This window comes from Anoplopoma fimbria, chromosome 1, assembly GCF_027596085.1.
Source record: "Anoplopoma fimbria isolate UVic2021 breed Golden Eagle Sablefish chromosome 1, Afim_UVic_2022, whole genome shotgun sequence".
NCBI classification, from domain to species: domain Eukaryota; kingdom Metazoa; phylum Chordata; class Actinopteri; order Perciformes; family Anoplopomatidae; genus Anoplopoma; species Anoplopoma fimbria.
The window spans coordinates 24,898,008-24,916,596 of NC_072449.1; the positions used below are offsets into that span (position 1 = coordinate 24,898,008).

Here is an 18,589-nt window from a genome sequence, read left to right on the forward strand (position 1 = left end):
CAGCTCTGCAATGCAGTTTTAGTCAATGCTATTAGTTAATTATTTGGTTTTAAATCCCCATTTCTTACTTCTCTTGACATATTATGTTGATTGTAGGCATAGATAAACCAGCTACTTTACATATTTGTTATACGTTGATCAATATAGTGTAGGGATGGACAGAAAATGTAATTGTTGACTGTTTTAATCACTGAACTCACCTATCCAATGTAGATATTAGTATTGTGCATATTGTTATGTGGCTAACTGTAGTCTTCCTCTCACTGTCTTTTTTTCTTTTGTTTGTGTTCAACAGAAACACCCCTAGCGTTTGACAGCAGTAAGGACCATCCTGCTCCATCAGACCTCCACATGGATAGCTCCCTTCCCCACACAGACTCTGGTATCGGAGAGGAGCAGCTAGCCAGCGTCCTTAACGGGTCTGATCTGGACCACAGCGGGGGACTGCTCATATCAACGCTGTCCTCAGAGGTGAAGAAGTCCCGGGAGAGTCTGTCCGAATCACCCAGCGTGGAGGTGCTGAAACCTCCCTCCTCCATCATCAGCATTAGCCAGCCCAGCAAGGGCATCAATGTGAAGGAGATACTGAAGAGCCTGGTGGCAGCTCCAGTGGAGTGCTTGGAGGCTGGGCTGGAGGCGGTGTCTTACCCAGACCCTGCTGCCAACACCCAGGCCCAGGCCATGCTGCCAATGCAGTTTCACTCCTTTGACAGGTGAGGAAGTGTCATTGTTTTTTTGGTAAAGAAGTATACCAGAGGTTTGGCATGGCCCATTTACTACATATCCTATACACTTCAACTTTTAAGTTTAATCACTAAACCTCTTTGAGGCTCTATATATGATATTTCTAATTATTTTCTTTAAATGCTGACATTAGCTGTTTAAATGAGTCGATCCCCTTCTTAGGAAGCAAATACATCAACCAAACACAGACACACTAGGACAGCATCCCTGAGGTGCCAGACAACCTTCACCAAGTAGACGTTCTTGTGAGGAAAAATAAATCATCATCAGAGTCTACCATTTTGCATCACTTGCTGTTGCTTTTTGGTTGTATTTTTTCAGGCACTAGTTGGATTCTAGTTATGTCTTTACAGTAAGAACATAAATTAACACGCTTCCTTGAGTGGTCAAATACATCAAAGTGGAATTGATTTTTTCGGCTTTTTAAAAAAACGTATTCACATTATCAATGCTTGGTGAATCATGCCATTAAAACAATTTTTTTTTGATAATATATTTAAATTGATATTGACAAAAAATCTAAACTATACAAATGGAAAGTTAAGTATACAGTACATGATTTCTAGTTACAGTTTGAAGCAATCACTTGCTAAAACCCCAGTATGGTCCTTTAACTGAACTTGAGTTTTATTATTCTTAATAGGTTAAGCAAACTTCATTAAAGCCAAAAGGAAATCTAGATGATCTAAAACAAAATAACAATAAATGTTATCAAACATTTGACTGTATCGTTCTCTGAGATTTAACCTTACAAAACCATTAGGTGCCAAAAAAGATGTTTGTGTATGTGCGTGTGTGTACATGCTATCACTCAAATGCTGATGTTAATCCTCTGTGTTTATTTAAGTTTTCCAGTTTACCACTAATGGTTTCTAAGTAGAATGCGACACATTATTCATTGTACTCATCCCCCACGGTAAGAAATTCCTGTGTTTGAAAAAGGTCTCTGGAGCACTGAGGCACTGCTGCGGTTTATTTATGTTCCTGGATTAGATAAAACCACACAGTAATCTGTCTGGATTTGGGAGTTTACAAACCTGCTCCTGCAGGGATTTCAAGCTTCAAACGTCTGATCGCTATCTCCTATGGTTGATAAAGTTTAAAATCATAATTTTTCTGAAAGTAATTTGAGTTTGTTTGGCATAAACAAAAACCCCTCCTGTCCTCTGGACACCACTGATTTGGTGGAGTTCTTGTGTGTGTCTGTATAATCACTGCCAAGCTCCAGAGAGACGGAAGAGGACACACTGAGTCAGAAGGAACAATGGGGCCTCCCTTATTTTCAATGCATGCTGATGCTGCTGCTGCTGAGCTGAGCCTGATGAATAGGGGAGAAGATGGAGGAGTGTGTGGAGAGAGGACAAATGAGACGGTGGGGGTCTCCAGGGCGTTGATGACAGATTAAACAGAAGCGGCCTCACGCCACACCATGGCCAGCCCTGTCGCCCTCACTGCTCACACTCGTAATGGGAGCTGGCAGCCTGAAATGAGTCGCCACGGCAAAGTGTATTATTTTTGAAATGCTTTCACACAAACCCTCCTGACCACATATACAACTTTGTCTCATGCTTTTCATGTCGCTCCCCCCTCCAGCCTCTATTTGCTGTGTCTAATTGTTTGCCACCTGCCAGCGAAATGAGCTGCCAGACATGGACAGGCCTTTCATTTGTCTGTCAGGGCGACAATAGATTGGGAGTGACAACATCAAAAAGGGAAAAACGAGGGGAAAAATGGCTTAAAGTGGAATGCACAGGAGCAGTCGTCACAGAGGCCCCTCCAGTAGTGACTCTCATAGAGGAGGTTTGAATTGTTTAACATCCAGATGTCCATTAGACCAGATGGGAATACAGTACAGAAATACTTAAGGTTTACTGAACTTCCTCCTATTCCCCCTCTCCTTTACCAGAAGTCTCCATATTAGTTCCCATGCTGTAGAGCAATGATAATTGGTTTTAATCAAATTTGCGTTTTAATTGAATTTGCGTGTGGAATGTATTTTGTCTGTGTAGCCCTGTATTCCTGGATAAAGCACCATTAGATTAGATTCCTTCTGTTAGATTTATAGAGGCAACATTTCTTTGGTTATACTTTACACAGCAGTCATCTCCCACAGCAGCAGACCTCATTAATATTAATTCTAAGATTAATCCTTTCTTTATACTCCGCAACTCAATTAAGACAATTCTATTAATAAAATATGCGCTAGATAATCTATACATGATTCATGAGTACTCTGCTAATTAATTATTCATTAAAAGAGGTTCATGTTTTATCTATGCCCTGTAGATCAAATGTAACGTCCCGGTTGTGCCAAAGAACACACAGGCCTCTGCTGGAAGATACACGCAAGGGATGCATTTGGAAAGCAAGATTAATTTCACGCCGACTTCCGGCGATCAAAACAAAACACGCTCCTGATGTTCTGAAATGTGACGATGAGGTTTCACAGAGGAGAACAGCATGGATATCTACTAAATAAATTATTGCTGTCATCAGTGTTCTTCAAAGCACAGCTGTATCTCTGGAGATAAAATAGCAGTTAGCTTGTAAGCTTTTCTGGCTCTCTCTCAACTGAGTAGATTTTGATCTGCTAAATTTAAAAAAATACATATTGTAATACTATTTTTTGTATGCTAGCCTGTTAGGTGGTTGTCATTGAAACAACAGTTTGTCACTTAATGTGTAATATAATCAAATTTTTGCATTTCTTGATCCATAGAAAAATTACAGAGCTATATCATCTGTTACATAAAACATCATAGATTAGATCATTTTGAGAGGAGGTTGAGCAGTGAAAGAGAATGCAAGATAAGTTACAAAACATCCTGAAGGCCAAGTTAGATTTGTTTCCCATGGAGTCCAGCATGTTCTACTTCATCTACGAGATGATCTGTGGATATACAGTGTAATTGTAACATGAAATGGTAAAAGTCTGTGTTGTTTTGTTGAGGAAGGATTTCTGGGGATTTGCTTCAGATGACGGCAGGCTTAGCTCGTGACAGAGCAGAGGCCTGGCCTTTGTCACCCAGAGTAACTGCCGGAGATTGGACAAGACATTATCTGGCACCCTCACAAACCCTAAGGCCAACTGCAGACCTGATAAGGACAAGCTCTCCTTCTCCTTCCTGTCAGGAAGCTCTTGCAGGGCCACGTTCACTGCATCATCTTTAATCCTTGGCCAATCACATTGCATGTGAGCAGAGGTCTGTCTGGTTAGTTGTGTGTCTCTGGTTTCCTGCACTAAAACATGAGGTCGCAAGTGTAACTTTCATCTCAAAGCTCCAGAAGCTTTTCTTGTTGTCATGTTTATTTCATGAGCTTGACTTTCTCTTTTAGCACCATGTGATGTTTTGTACAGTAGCTTCCACAAATAAAAGGGAAGCTGCTGCTCATTAATAAATAACGATATTAAGTTGTTTTCCATGGTTGTAGCTTTTTTCCCAAACCCTTTCACCCTGGTCTGGCTGGCTTTGTTAAGAGTCTGGTAGCTTCAGTTAAGCTGTCTGCTCCATATTTATATATCATATACAGCGGGTAAAATAAGTATTGAACACGTCACCATTTTTCTCAGTAAACATATTTCTAAAGGTGCTATTGACATGACATTTTCACCAGATGTCGGTAACAACCCAATTAATCCATATATACAAAGAAAACTAAACAAATAAGTTCAGAAATTAAGTTATGTGTAATAAAAGGGAATGTCACAGTGAAAAAAGTATTGAACACATGAAGAAAGGGAGGTGCAAAAAGGCATGGAAAGCCAAGACACCAGCTGAAATCTATCAGTAATTAGAAAGCAATCCTGCCCCTTCTCAGTGCAAATTAATATCAGCTGGTTCAGTCCCAACTGATGGCCTATAAAAAGGTGTCTCATTACCAACAAGAAACATCTCATGATGGGTAAAAGCAAAGGGCTCTCTCAAGACCTTTGCAACCTTATTGTTGCAAAACATACTGATGGCATTGGTTACAGAAGGATTTCTAAACTTCTGAATGTTCCAGTGAGCACTGTTGGGGCCATAATCTGGAAGTGGAAAGAACATCATTTCACCATAAACCGGCCACGACCAGGTGCTCCTCGCAAGATTTCTGACAGAGGAGTGAAAATAATTATCAGAAGAGTTGTCCAAGAGCCAAGGACCACTTGTGGAGAGCTTCAGAAAGACCTGGAATTAGCAGGTACAATTGCTTCAAAGAAAACAATAAGTAATGCACTCAACCGGCGTGGCCTGTATGCACGCTCACCATGCAAGACTCCATTGCTGAAGAAAAAGCATGTTGAAGTTCGTTTAAAGTTTGCTGCACAACATTTAGGCAAGCCTGTGAAATAGTGGGAGAATATAGTCTGGTCAGATGACACCAAAATTGAACTCTTTGGATGCCATAATACACACCCTGTTTGGAGGTCAAATGGCACTGCACATCACCCCATAAACACCATACCAACAGTGAAGTTTGGAGGTGGGAACATCATGGTGTGGGGCTGTTTTTCAGCATACAGCACTGGCAAACTTTATATAATTGAAGAAAGGATGAATGGAAAAATGTACCGAGACATTCTTGATAAAAAATCTGCTGCCATCTACCAGGATGATGAAGATGAAACGAAGGTGGACATTTCAGCAAGACAATGACACAGCCAAGGAAACTCTCAGTTGGTTTCAGAGAAAGAAAATAAAGCTGCTAAAATGGCCCAGCCAATCACCTGACTTGAATCCAATAGAAAATCTATGGAAAGAACTGAAGATCAGAGTTCATAGAAGAGGCCCACGGAACCTTCAAGATTTGAAGACTGTTTGTGTGGAAGAATGGGCCAAAATCACACCTGAGCAATGCATGCGACTAGTTTCTCCATACAGGAGGCGTCTTGAAGCTGTCATTACCAACAAAGGCTTTTGTACGAAGTATTAAATAAATTTCATTAAGCGTGTTCAATACCTTTTCCCTGTGTCATTCCATTTTATTACATATAACTTAATTTCTGAACTTATTTGTTTGGTTTTCTTTGTATGTATGGATTACTTGGGTTGTTGCCGACATCTGGTGGAAATTTCATGTCAATAGCACGTTTTAGAAATCTGTTTACTGAGAAAAATGGTGACGTGTTAAATACTTATTTTACCCGCTGTATATTATAAAACCAAGAAACTGGAAGTCCATAAGAAAAAAAATATATCCATCATACAGTGTTTATATCCAGTTATGTTTGTACAATGTGTATGTATGGAAATGATAATGATAATGTAGGTTTATATATGTGGGACTAGGTACACACATTCACATGTGCATGCATGTTCTTTTTGTCCTTCTTGACTTAATGTATCTAACCTTTTAGTTTCTTGGTGCCCTCTCTTGCCTTTCTACTTTCAAAGTTTCTGTATCTTTAGAAAAAGAAGTCATCTATTGAAAACTTGCCAAATGTAAACCATCATCTGTAAATATATACTTTCTGTCAAAAAAACCCAGATGCTGCTCTGTATGTCTGTACAGTTCAAATGTCAAATAGAAAGGTCTTGAATCTCATGCTCAATGAGCTGTAGTTTTGTCAGTTTGAACTCAGGCGGTAGCTATGCAAATGAGTGTCAGTAACAACTGCCAAGTTGCTCCTGGAGAACCTCTAATTAGGGTACGAGATGTTTTCAACTCTTCTGAGCAGAGCAGAGGGCAGCAGAGGGCCAGCAGTGGAGAGAGTAGATGTAAGGGAAAGTGTAGTAGCTGGCTCTACTCTTGCCCTCTGGTTTATTTACTTCAGCCTCTTGTGTGCGTGTGTGTGTGTCTGTGTCTGTGTTTGCATTGCATGCGTTATGCTGACGGATGGAGTTACAGGTCAGGATGTTTAACTTTCCCAATGTCCTGACTAACGTCTGTCTGGGCATGCTCATGCTGGCAGGGCCTGAGAGCACCAAGAGACGACGAAGATGACTACTCTCTGTTTCTCTTCTAAAACGTTTTTTTTTTGTATTTCAGAAAGGAGGAATAGAAAGCCAACAGTTGAGTTAGAAGTCAAGGAAATCCTGGATTTTCTTTCCATGGCCTCTGATCCAGATGCTGGCTTTACTGAAAGTCTGTTTTATTATTTATTATATTTGGTCTCAAAGCTAACCTGCGTATGGCTGCCTAATTAGATTTGAACCCCTGGTCCCAGGCTAGTTTGCAAATTCGCAATTATTGTGCTCAACAACAACAACCTCCCTTACAAATATTAAAAGGTTGTATTCACTAACAATCTGCTGTTACCACCTGCAGCCACTGCAGCACCCTGAAGCTGTTTTGTATTTAGTGTCTTGCTCAAGGGCACTTTGTCCATAAAAATACTTGTAAACATAGGGCATAAACCCACAACCTTTCCGTCTTTACTGTGCCACTCAGCTTCCCCTTTTCAATCCATTTTGCATTAGTTGGTTACTCTGAAGCAGTGCATGCCAAAGATGTGAATTTCTGTTTCTAATATTCTAACTGTTCAGTTGAGTTTCTACGTGCATGTGTGAATGAAGTATATTGTGCGTGTGTTTCCTGTAGGAGTGTGGTGGTGCCTGTGAAGAAAACCTCCCCTGGCAGCCTCACAGTTAACACAGTGGGAAGCAGCAGCACCACCTCCTCTGGGCTGACAGCTGGCAGCACCCCCAACATCTTTGCTGCTGCCTCTGTGACCCCCAAAAGCATGATCAACACCACGGGTAGGTCAAGCACAAGGTTACTGGAATGTGCTTGTACTTAAATTCCTGCATACAGCCCTAGTAATGTGGTTAATTGGAAATAAAACTACTTCACAGCAATTTGAGTAATTACTGTTTGTTTTAAAGACCTTGCTTTGTCTGATTCCACTCCAAGAATAGAAACAAAGCGCTCTCCATCGACTGCATCATATGATCAAGTGATCCTGTTTGCCTCTGCAGGAGCTCAGTGTTTCCACTAGATGGCCCTCTTTACCTTCCTATCAGTGTCTGCAGCAGCTCTGTGCACGGACAAATGAAAATGGCTCTCCTTCTTCCTCCTGATCCTGTACAACCAAACCTACAATTCTATTTAAATCTACCTGAATTACATATTAAACAAATGCCTTTTATAATAGTGAAAATGGTTTGTACGCACATCTTTACTGTGTTCTGTTTGTTTCTGTCTAAATAGCAGCCCTCTTTCCCTCCCACTGCTGTCACGTTGCTTCTCCTGAGTCTCTGCTGCATTAAGTCAGTTCCACCTCAGGGCTCCTGTAGTCTGGGCCTCTGAAAGGACCCACTTAACACCAAGAACCATTAGGAGCTCCAACACCTTTTTAATGTGCTCTATTAAAAAAAACCTGCCTCTCCTCTCTGTGCCCCTCTCAAGGAATGTGAGAAATGTATCCAAGTCAAAGTGTGCTTTCAGTTGAAGCCACAGGCCTTCACCCAGACCCCATGATCTAACTTGCTCTGGTTTTCACCTTATGATTTCATACTTGTGACTCAGGGCTTACCCTTAAATTACTGCTCTCACAAAACTTTAAGCTTGGCTGTGATACCAGAAGTTTGATTTTTAACAATTGAATGCAATGTTTGGATATGTTGTTTGATTCATCATGTTTGTCATCTTCAGTAAGCAAAATGGTTTCATATGATGCTGCTGACACCAGCTTCAACAACCAGCGTAGGTGCTTTTGGATTTAGTTAAAGATCTGGTGCACGATGTGCCACCAAGTTTTAATTTGTTTGACTGGTCAAAATTTGCGCTGACTGCCGAGGTCCACTGTCATGCCGGATTGCGACTGGTTTTATAATTTCCCATTCTTTATTCTTCTTGTTTTCTCAATTATTTTGTCTGTTTACATTACATGAATTTACAGCCACTGGAGATGACACTGAAATGTAATTTCAGTCAACATATTTAATGATTTTTTTTATCACTGTAACAGTATTAAAAATACTTATGAAAATACATTTATTATCATTGCTATTATTGAATTAATTATATTAATGTATTAAATATATAGTACATATATTTTACTTAATGTGTTTTCATTACCTAAAAGTTAATCCTCCCCCTTCTGTTAAATTTTAAAGATTATAAAACACAGATTACACATATTTAGTACTAATACATTAGTACTACTACTTATGTTCCATGCTTCTGTTGGTCTTCCCTGCAGGAGCAGCTGATACAGCCCCCTCTACCTCCTCTTCCTCTGGTTTTGTCAACGGAGCCACCAGTAAGAATCTGCCGGCCGTGCAGACGGTGGCCCCCATGCCTGAAGACACAGAAGAAAACATGAGGTACAACAGGGCCCTTACTGTTCAGCCATACTTCCTGTGTTCATAAAATAACATTATTCAAATTGTGTGTTAATTATAAAACTCATGGAGAATTGTGTATGAAGGTAATCTTTCAAAACATTGTTGTTTTTATTTATTTTTGCTTTTCTTTTTACCTGATTAATTGCTTTTACCTGATCTGATTTGATGGATAATGATAGTGTCTAGATGCTCACCTGTGATGAGACTATTTTCTTTGCCTCTACATTGTTAAAACAAAAGACAACAAATAAAACGTAGGAGTTTTTGTGAACAATATGGCAAAGATTGGCCTAATTCTTTGTTTATTTCTGTGTGTTTATCTTGTTGTGACCCTGACTCATCTTCCTCACTTACTCTAATAGTTTGTGACAGACATCCTTAGTCCCGCTCTCCCACTGACTGCTGGGAGACCAGGTCTTTCTCCAGAGTCTCTCTCTTTCTCTCTTCAGTTGCCATGGCAGCAGTAACCGACATCACTTAGCGTAACTGTGAAGTCAATGATAGTAGGTCTACTGTCTCGCTGCAGAGCCTTATATTTAAGATGAGAAAAAAAACATCCAGTTAAACTGAAAATAACAAATAAATATGAGTGTAATTATGTTTTTTGATCATATCATAATTAGTTCATGAGCCCAACCTTTAACTTATAAAACAACATGAAGCAAGTACTATTACATTTTTCATTTTTCTCTCTATTTCAGTGCCTTTTGTGAAGTGGACCAGTGTCCACTACGCCAGAGACTGACACCTCCTGAGCTCAAACCCTTTAGCTCCCTGACAGGAATACAAGCAGCCTCCAGAGATGCAGGCCAGTGTCTTAGGCAAGGACATTTATGTTAGCCACCTAGACCCCCTTCACCCTGCTTTTAATGCTACTCTGTCATCCCTCTGCTGTGTTTTCCCAGGGTGCTGGTAGGCAGATTACACTGCACACTCCATACAAATCCTAAACCAAACCTTTCCTCTCCCCTCTCTCTGTTACTGTCTATCCCACTGCTTTCTGTCCATCTAAGCTGGGAAAACAAGCCTCTACTCTCCTCATGTTGCCTAGTATCTGTGTTTGTACACATTTGTAGGAGCACAGAGATATGGTGCAGCTTTAGTCGTATCTCTGCTTGTATACAGTCTGAGTTGTATTGCTGCATGACTCCAACTCACGGTTTGTCTGAGGTGCTTAGATAATGTCAGGCAGCAGCATGTAGTGAGTGTGTAGGAGATACAAAAACTTTCTTCTGCAGTCAACTGTTATCCCATGTGCAAGCTTGGTAACATGACACAACAAAGAATGCAAACAACTGCTGAGAAATCCCCTTTGAATGCCAAAAAACAACAACATAGTGTTAACATTGATAACATTTTGACAAAATATAATCTTCTCTTTTTGACATCTACAGTGATATTAACCATGATATCCTGGATATCCAGCTTAGTTTGCATCATCTCTGTGTTAGTTACCCTCTGCACCCACTAGGACTCTGTCAGTCTACACACTAACTGGTGTTAGCTGTGTGCTGGGTTTACTGTGAGGCCCTCCCTGCTCCTACCCTCAATGGAGGAGCACAACGCTACCTCCCTTACATTTTACTGTTATCAGGTGTCTGATCTCCTTTTGTGACTTCTATTTTGATGTGTTTTTATTTGACAGCATCACTACGAAGCTGGAGAGGGCCCTTGAGAAGGTGGCACCCCTGCTGAGAGAGATCTTCGTGGACTTTGCGCCCTTTCTGTCACGCACCCTGCTGGGCAGCCATGGGCAAGAGTTGCTCATAGAAGGTACAGATGTTTTGTAGTGCACTTTATCCCCCAAGCTTTGTGTGTGGAGTCCTGCCCCCCTTCACAGTACCATTGTATGTACTACACCGGCTGCCTCATTGATGGATGCATACGCAGTAGTAGGTGTTGACGGGAGAGTCACTATTTTGCACACAAGCTGGGAGTCTGTCACAGTCTGATTAAATCTGCTCTCCCTTTCATTCATCTTGTGACGTCTGTGTGTTTTGTCTTCCTCATGATTCTCTCCACATATTGAGGATTATTCAGAGATGTAGTATTTTTAAGCATCAGTGTTTCACAGTCATAACAGATGTCATGTTGAAATAATTGGTGGCCTTTGCCTCATGCCAGTTATATTTTTAGCATCTCCAGGTCACCCTGCTATTGGTGTTTTTTTCCGTCTTTTTTTGGTCAATTGTTTTTATTATTTCAGATATGCCCATAAATATGGGAAGGGATTTTTTTGTCAGATGTTATGTGATTTTAAGAAATTGTGAAAGCTTTAAATGTATTGGAAGTAAAGTGACCTATTTTCTTTTCTGTTTCGCAGATTTTCTGCAGAGTCCAACCCAAATCCAATTTTATGGAAAGTAAAATGAAGTATAGATTCTTACAGAGACCTTATACCCACATAATGTCTAAGAGATAATGCAGTAATGTTAAAGTGGAATCATGGATGTTTAAGCACAGGCTTGGTACTCTCTGTCACAATAAAACGGCCTTCACGATTAATGTCTTTACCATGAAAGCCTCATGATTTTTTTTTGAAAAAATGTTGGAGCAGTCACTTTTCATAAATTTAAAGTGCTGCCCTGACTGGCTTGGTTGTGCACTGTGTTTGCAGAAGTGTGTGATCCTTCTGCTGCACTCCACTCTGGGCTCCAGTCGTATTTCCTGGTGGTTGTGTGAAGGCTCCCAGTGCCTTCCTCAGGCCCCAGGTTGGCAGTCTCTCACAGTGCTACTTGTGCCTAACCTCAGGGACTGTCTGCCTGCATGTGTGTGCTCTGCCACTCCACTCCCAGTGCTTGTTTTGGCTTTCATATACAAGGACACACTGCCCCCCCCCCCCCCCCCCCACCCCCACCACACACACACACACACACCATCGCACACATGTGCGTGTGATGGTTTCTGCAGACATTTATCCGTGCGTGCACAGTGCAGAATTCATGTGTGTGGCCTCCAGTGTCTTGACTTGCAGTTTGCACAAAGTAAAATGATATCTCTGTGTTTTCTCACTGCAAAAGTCTTCTCTTTTAAGTGTAAGCAAAACCGATATTAGTTGCAGGAGTCTATGCAGAGAATGACACCAGGCTGAAAGAATGCATTCCCATGATGATGAAGCTGGATCCAAAAAGAAGTTGTCTGACACGTGTCCACTTTCCTGAGCATAGCTTACTTGTATGTTTGTACCGTTTACACCGCCAGCTACCTTTAATTAGCCATTTCTTTATTTTTGATGTATATTATTGATTTGTATTATTAATTGTTGCCAATATTTTATATATATATATATATATTGTGTTTGGCATAACATTATATATCAAAGCTGTTTTTCTTTTTTATTATTAACCAGCTTGACATTTTTTATTTTTTTTATCGGAATTTGTTACTGGTATTTAATTTAAACTTTGAAAGTATTCAACTTAGGGGGGCTTACCTATTAGAAGGGTTTTATTAACTTCATAACATTACTCTATAAATCCATTCTATAGTGCCCAATCCTGTAGAAATGATTGAAGCAGTTCTCATCTGCAGACATTCAAAGGGGCTTTTAAATAATTTCTGTTTCCATTCCAGCTAGTAGAAACACATAAACAGCCATATGTAGTTTTTCCTCCATACATCATGCATATACCATACATATATTCATATGTAGATAGCCATGAGGGTATGCCATACACATGTGGCTAAGGCTACTCACTCAAACTCAGGGGAAAGGAATGCAAAAATCAGGTAGCATAGCCTTGACAAGTGTGAATATGTCTGTTACCCTTTCACTCAAAGTCTGTCAGCAGACTGACCAAGCTGACAAACCAGAGCTGAGCTGAGAGTGTAACCCCACAAACAAGGTCGCCGATAGACAGCTCGGGCCTCAGTGCTCCTCACCAGACGTGTTTAACCCTGTCTGGGTTTGTGAAAAGTGCACCCTTTTCCTGACATGAATTAGAGCAGGTTTATCAGACAAAACAAACCCGCGGATTCACCACATGTACTTTAAGTCTTACATTTGTATCGAGACCCTCAGGTCAGTCCCAGTTGCAGTGTGTTTGTCCAAATGGTTGAGCTGTCCCTCCCTCTCTTTCTCCTTTTCTTCCTGACCATTCCCAGGCTCACAGTTGAAATACTGTGCTGTAGTGCAAAGGCGCGCCATTTACCAGTAATTACCAGTCATCCATCACTCCTTAGATTGCCCGAGGTCAAGCCCCCCGGTGCCCCGTGTGCCCCTTCGCCTCACCCTATTCCTTCAACCCCCCTGCAGACGTGGTCATTGCGGCAATTATGTTGAGTGCACCCTGAGCTTTGCACTTGGAGTTGGTAGCTAAGTCCTGTGTGTGAACACTGCTGCTGTTGTGATGCCTGCCGCCTGCTTCTCGCTGTCCCCTGAGTGGCCCAGCCTGCCGGCGCTTTGCCCCACAATGCCACATTCACCCGTGCCTTAACCCTGCCCTGTTTACAGGAAAGAACTGGCAGGCCGTGTTTAAATAGAATGCATTTAGTTTGTCTACCAGCACAAGGCCAGGGTCAGTTGGCCACCTGACTCCTGTGTCGGACTGGACTGACTTATGGCTCAGCATGTCACTGCTATAACAAGAGGTCAGCAGTGGCACTCTGTGTACAAGAGAAGGGTCACATCCTCTCAGAGTATTTGCAATACACTCCCTCAGACACTCTCCGCTCATGAATAGAGGCAGAGGTGGAATCAGTGACCGAAAGATCCATCCGTCCAGTGGTCTGAATATTTTGCATACTTAGTAACATTGCACAGCATTTACACAAGCAAAATCATGCCATTTCAATGTTAATGTCACACTATGATATTTGCTTATATCGTTTGTGTTTGGCCAGTATAAGTCTCAATACAGAAAGACCTGGCAACCAATTCAACAGTCATTGTAGGTTTTGAATTTTAGTGGTGGGGCTGCAATTTTGTTTAGACATTTTAATTGAGTGAAATTTTATTAGCTTTCTCGCTAATTTCAACATTTGTTTCACAGTGCAGTTAAAGGAGTTTGCAAATATTGTTGAATATGTCCTCTAAAAGGTGGTCAGATATCTCCTGCATGCTGCTGTGTCACTCCCTGAGAATTTAGTAATTGTGATCACAAATAATGCAACTAATATTATGACTTATATAACTTGTGCAACAACGTTAAATGAAATCTTATCTTATATTCAATTCTGCTCTCTGATCGTCACCCATGAAACAATGGCAGCTGTGTGGCACAGAGTTCAACTCCTGCCAGGTTTTAATGAGTCCTGGAGAGTTGCATTATTTCCTTTGCCTAATGACTGCACCTTTTAATGGTTCTCGCCAAGTGCAACAGAAGGAGTTGGAGGTGCAGAAAAAGAAAAACCAGTTGCAGCCATTGTTTCTGCAAATGAGCTTTTCACACCTGCCCTTGTTTCATTAGAGAGTTGTCTGCTTCTGCGGCTCACCGTCTACAGAATGGAGATGAGGGGAGAAGCTGTGAATGTCTGTGTTCACTTACGTGAGCGTGTGTGCATGTGTGAAAGTAGGTGTGTGTGTGTGTGTGTGTGTGTGTGTGTGGTGTGTGTGTGTGTGTGTGTGTGTGTGTGTGTGTGTGTGTGTGTGTGTGTGTGTGTGTGTGTGTGTGTGTGAAGGGGGGTTTGCATATACATGTGCTCATCTTTTCTGTACAGTTTTATGAAGGGCAACTTTGAAGCACAATATACTTACATCCAAGTTATAAACTATATGTCAGAAATTTAAATGTGAATATTTATTCTTAAATGATGATCTTGTAGTTCGACACAACTGATTATATTATCATAATATAATTATTATAATTAATATACATTAGGACTGATTATACCCACAGCTTTTAGTGTTAAATAATACCTTTATAGTTAATATATAATTCTGTTCATCTCTTTTTGTCTCTACAGGTTTAGTGTGTATGAAGTCAAGCACTTCGGTGGTGGAGCTCGTCATGCTGCTTTGTTCTCAGGTGAGTTTTTTTCTTTCTCCTCCTCTTCACAATCCTCTTTCCCAGCCTCTCTTTGTCCCCTCCTCTCTTCTTTTCCCCACTACGCTGTTCTTAATAACATTTCTATAAACAATATGTAGAGATCTGCTAGAGGCTAGTTTCAACGTGAACATGGTTAACGCAATAGTATATTATTTCACACACCTCCATCTTTTTAAAATATGCATTAGACACAAAAAATAGGTTCAGTCTCTATCCTGTCAAAACTGCAGATGCTTTGTAAATGTATAACTGTATGGCTAATGCATGGTTTTATGAACAAGTTGTTCAATCTAAGCTAAAGTTTTCATTTTAAAATATTACATTTTTTTGTTAAATGTTCCATAAGCAAATTGTCCAAACGAATGACGACATACAGCTCTCTGAAAATCCAGGGACTTTCTCACTACACCCCAGAGCTTTAATCCAGAGCCCTCCTTTAGAGAATGAGCCCCACCTCGTGCAACGCTGCTAGTGACTGATCACCTCCGAGCTGACCCTCTGAATCTCTTGTTAAGCCCTTGTTTTAGAGAAGGTCAAAGCCCCGATGTAGCAGTTAGAACAGGAGATATTTAACATACCTTCTGTCAGCCCATCAGTCTTGCGTTGGTAGCCCATAAGGAAGCCATTACTTGGTGCCTCTTTGTGGATCCAGACTGCAGGGCCAGAGCTTTGAGGAGGTGGATTGCCACTATGTGCGCTCCATGGTATCCGCAGTCAAAAGCCCTCTTCAGCAGGGAGCTCAGCCTCTGTTATATGGAGGCCATTATTCAGGGGCTTTCCCTCCAAAGAACGTACATAAATGGGAGCAGCCAGCATTGAGTTATTGTTGCTCTTTTGAAGCTTTTTGACGGGCTCCTTTTTGCACTGCTTTTCTGTCTGTGGAGTGCCTGTGGGAAGTTGCTTTTTCCAGCTCTGGGATTTATTGCAGATGAGAGCGTCAGCATGCTGTTAAGGGTCTGAGTCCATCCCCCCTTTACACAGATAGCATTACTGCGGCTCCAGAGGTTCCTGCCATTAGGGGCTCTAGGGATGGAATCCAGGCTGAGATATCGATCAGACAGCGAGGGCTTGAAACTGGACCATAAAGCTTGGTGTCCTTCTACAACCTTTCAAATAGAGATGAGCCATTGCTTTGTATCATAAAGCTGCACAATTAGTTAAGAATCCAGTTATGTGGCCAGCTAATATGAGATTATCACTCTAATGATGGATAATTGTTACCAGCGTCCTTTATATTACTTCTTGCAGGTTACAAAGCTGATATGTATGCAGGGCTGTTTTATCAAGAGCAGATATGTTTGCTCTGACTGATAATTACATTGCCATGTACTCTTAATCAATGTCTTTAATATGATGTACTGTATCTCTAGTGCTTTCAAAAAGCCCATCAAGTCTTCTAAGATGCAGAATGAGCTGTGGCTGACATCATTATAAAATGCCAGCTTCAACGTATCCCTCACATATTTCAACATTAATGTTTTAAGACAGCCAGGAGGGCACTTAGCTGACCTTTACTCCTTCTCTGTTTTGTGACCTGTCAGTTTTATGAATGAATTAGCACTAATGATCTGCCTTTTTCTTATTTATGCATACTAATCACAGCAATCATTGTGTGGCTGGCCAAGGCTGCAGACACTGTGTGTCTCTCCTCAGCCTGGGCAGCTGAATGAAAAGGTCAAGCAGCTCTGTTTCTTGTAGCAGCTTAAACATACAGGGGGGATCTAGAGTGGAGCCACAGAGATTTAGTGATGGAAGGCCTCCAGATGTGGAGAGTATAACAGAGCAGAGCAGAGCAGATAAAAGCAAATGCTCCTGCACACTGACAGGGTGGATTGAAACACCACAAATACTTAGTGACCTGCTGAATTTCAGGAAGATGAAAGTGGGAGGAGAGAAAAATCTTCTCAAGGCCAGAAAACTGTTGGTGTAGGTTGGGAGTTGGGGGAGTTTAGGTCAGACATTAAGGTGGTGGTTTTTTGAGCATAGATGGAAGAATTGTAAACATTTTTAATGTTGCTTTTTAGCAGCTTTTAGCAAATTGTTTGTTAGCAAATTGTTCTATACTGTACTCTTTAATTTATTCGCTCTCTTTAAATTTGTTTCCAGCAGTCGCAGACAGAAAGAAAAGCTCTTGCAAACAAATTGTATACAACCTGTCCAACACCAAATAAAAGGTTAGCAAGGTGTGAGATTATTTTTCTCAAGGGTAAATATTTAGTGACTATTTCAGTTAACATTGAACTTTCATTTATCAGCTCACCTGAAACATGACCAAGGGAATGCAAACGTTGCCCACGTCTGCTGAATATGTAAGGTAACTGTTAGGCTGTTTTTCAGTTTATTGTCGATCTCAATTAATGCACATATAAATTCAATTTGATAAAAAAATATCCAAGCTACTATACAAGCTTCCACCAGCCAGAGGTGTTGCATTCTGGTCATGGGCTGCATTTACATCAAGGACCACATCTCTTTTTTTTACAGAGTTGCATGTCATACCTAATTCCCTTCAAATGGGCTGCAGAGGAATCTGTGCAATCAAAGGCAGCCTCCTCTGGGAGCTCTGTTCTCCAACTAAAAAGAAAAGAAAAAAGAGAGCCTCTGAAGTGCTATCTCAGCTGTCAACAAGCATAGCTCAGACAAGATACCAAATTTGACTAGTTCATGCAATGACCTACTGCCATTTTCCTGGCAACGCCCCAATGTCACATCTGCCTTGATTTCTGTATTTATTTTTGTCACGTGAGCATGGTGCAAGTGGAACCTCAGACGACTGGCTGTACATGATCCCTGTCGAAATCAAGAACAGCTTATTCCAAGCAGATACTGTAGCAGAGGAAGGGGGTCATGGGGAACATTTGGATACCAGATGCTCAGCGGTTTGTCAGCACCATCTCCCTGACTTAACGCATTGTAGGGTCAGACTGTGTACTCTTGCATGAACCGGTATGTGTCAGGCACGACAACTGTGTACAAAAACACATGCCCATACATAATAATGTCAATGTCAGTTATTCAGGTACTGTACACAACAAATGCTGCTTACCTTGTCCAGACATTGGCATAGAACAAGCCGTGTATATCAAACTACAGAGTAAAATACCCCCATATATTCTTTCCATTGGAAATGACAATAACATTTATTTCAGCAAATTTGAAATGGATATTCTAGTTGAAAGGCTCCTTATAAATGTGAATAGTTGAGAGTTGCATATACATTAGCAGCCCTCAGGACTGAAAACCGTTTCCCTTCATTTTCCACTGTTTTCCCTCCTCCTTTGAACTGTGGCCTTCTCTGTTTTCTCTTCCATTTTCACCTCAGTGAGGGTACAGGAGAGCTGGATTTCCCACAGTGAAAGGCACACTCTCAAACTGCTTTTTAATCATTTCCAGAGCATGTTGTGAGACAGCAAGTGCTGGCACTCTGGCCCAGGGCTCGGATCCCTTCCAGGCGCACACTGCAGGGCTCAGTGAGCCTGCTCAGTAATCTGTCACTGTAAGGGACAGAGGAAATGGCTGTATTTAAGTGAGAGGATACAGTTTCATCCCACAATTACATCTCTCCTGTGTGTACAGATCATTTCACAT

General features: G+C 41.2%; 1 protein-coding gene across 1 annotated transcript in view; it reads left to right on the forward strand.

Moving 5' to 3' along the window:
* Positions 1-18,589, forward strand: part of nbeab (neurobeachin b) — a 187,697-nt gene that overhangs the window by 85,043 nt on the left and 84,065 nt on the right. Inside the window, 5 exon segments of the mRNA XM_054597703.1 lie at positions 296-713; positions 7,267-7,424; positions 8,870-8,993; positions 10,660-10,787; positions 14,919-14,980. Of these exon segments, the coding sequence (XP_054453678.1) occupies positions 296-713; positions 7,267-7,424; positions 8,870-8,993; positions 10,660-10,787; positions 14,919-14,980 (890 nt within the window).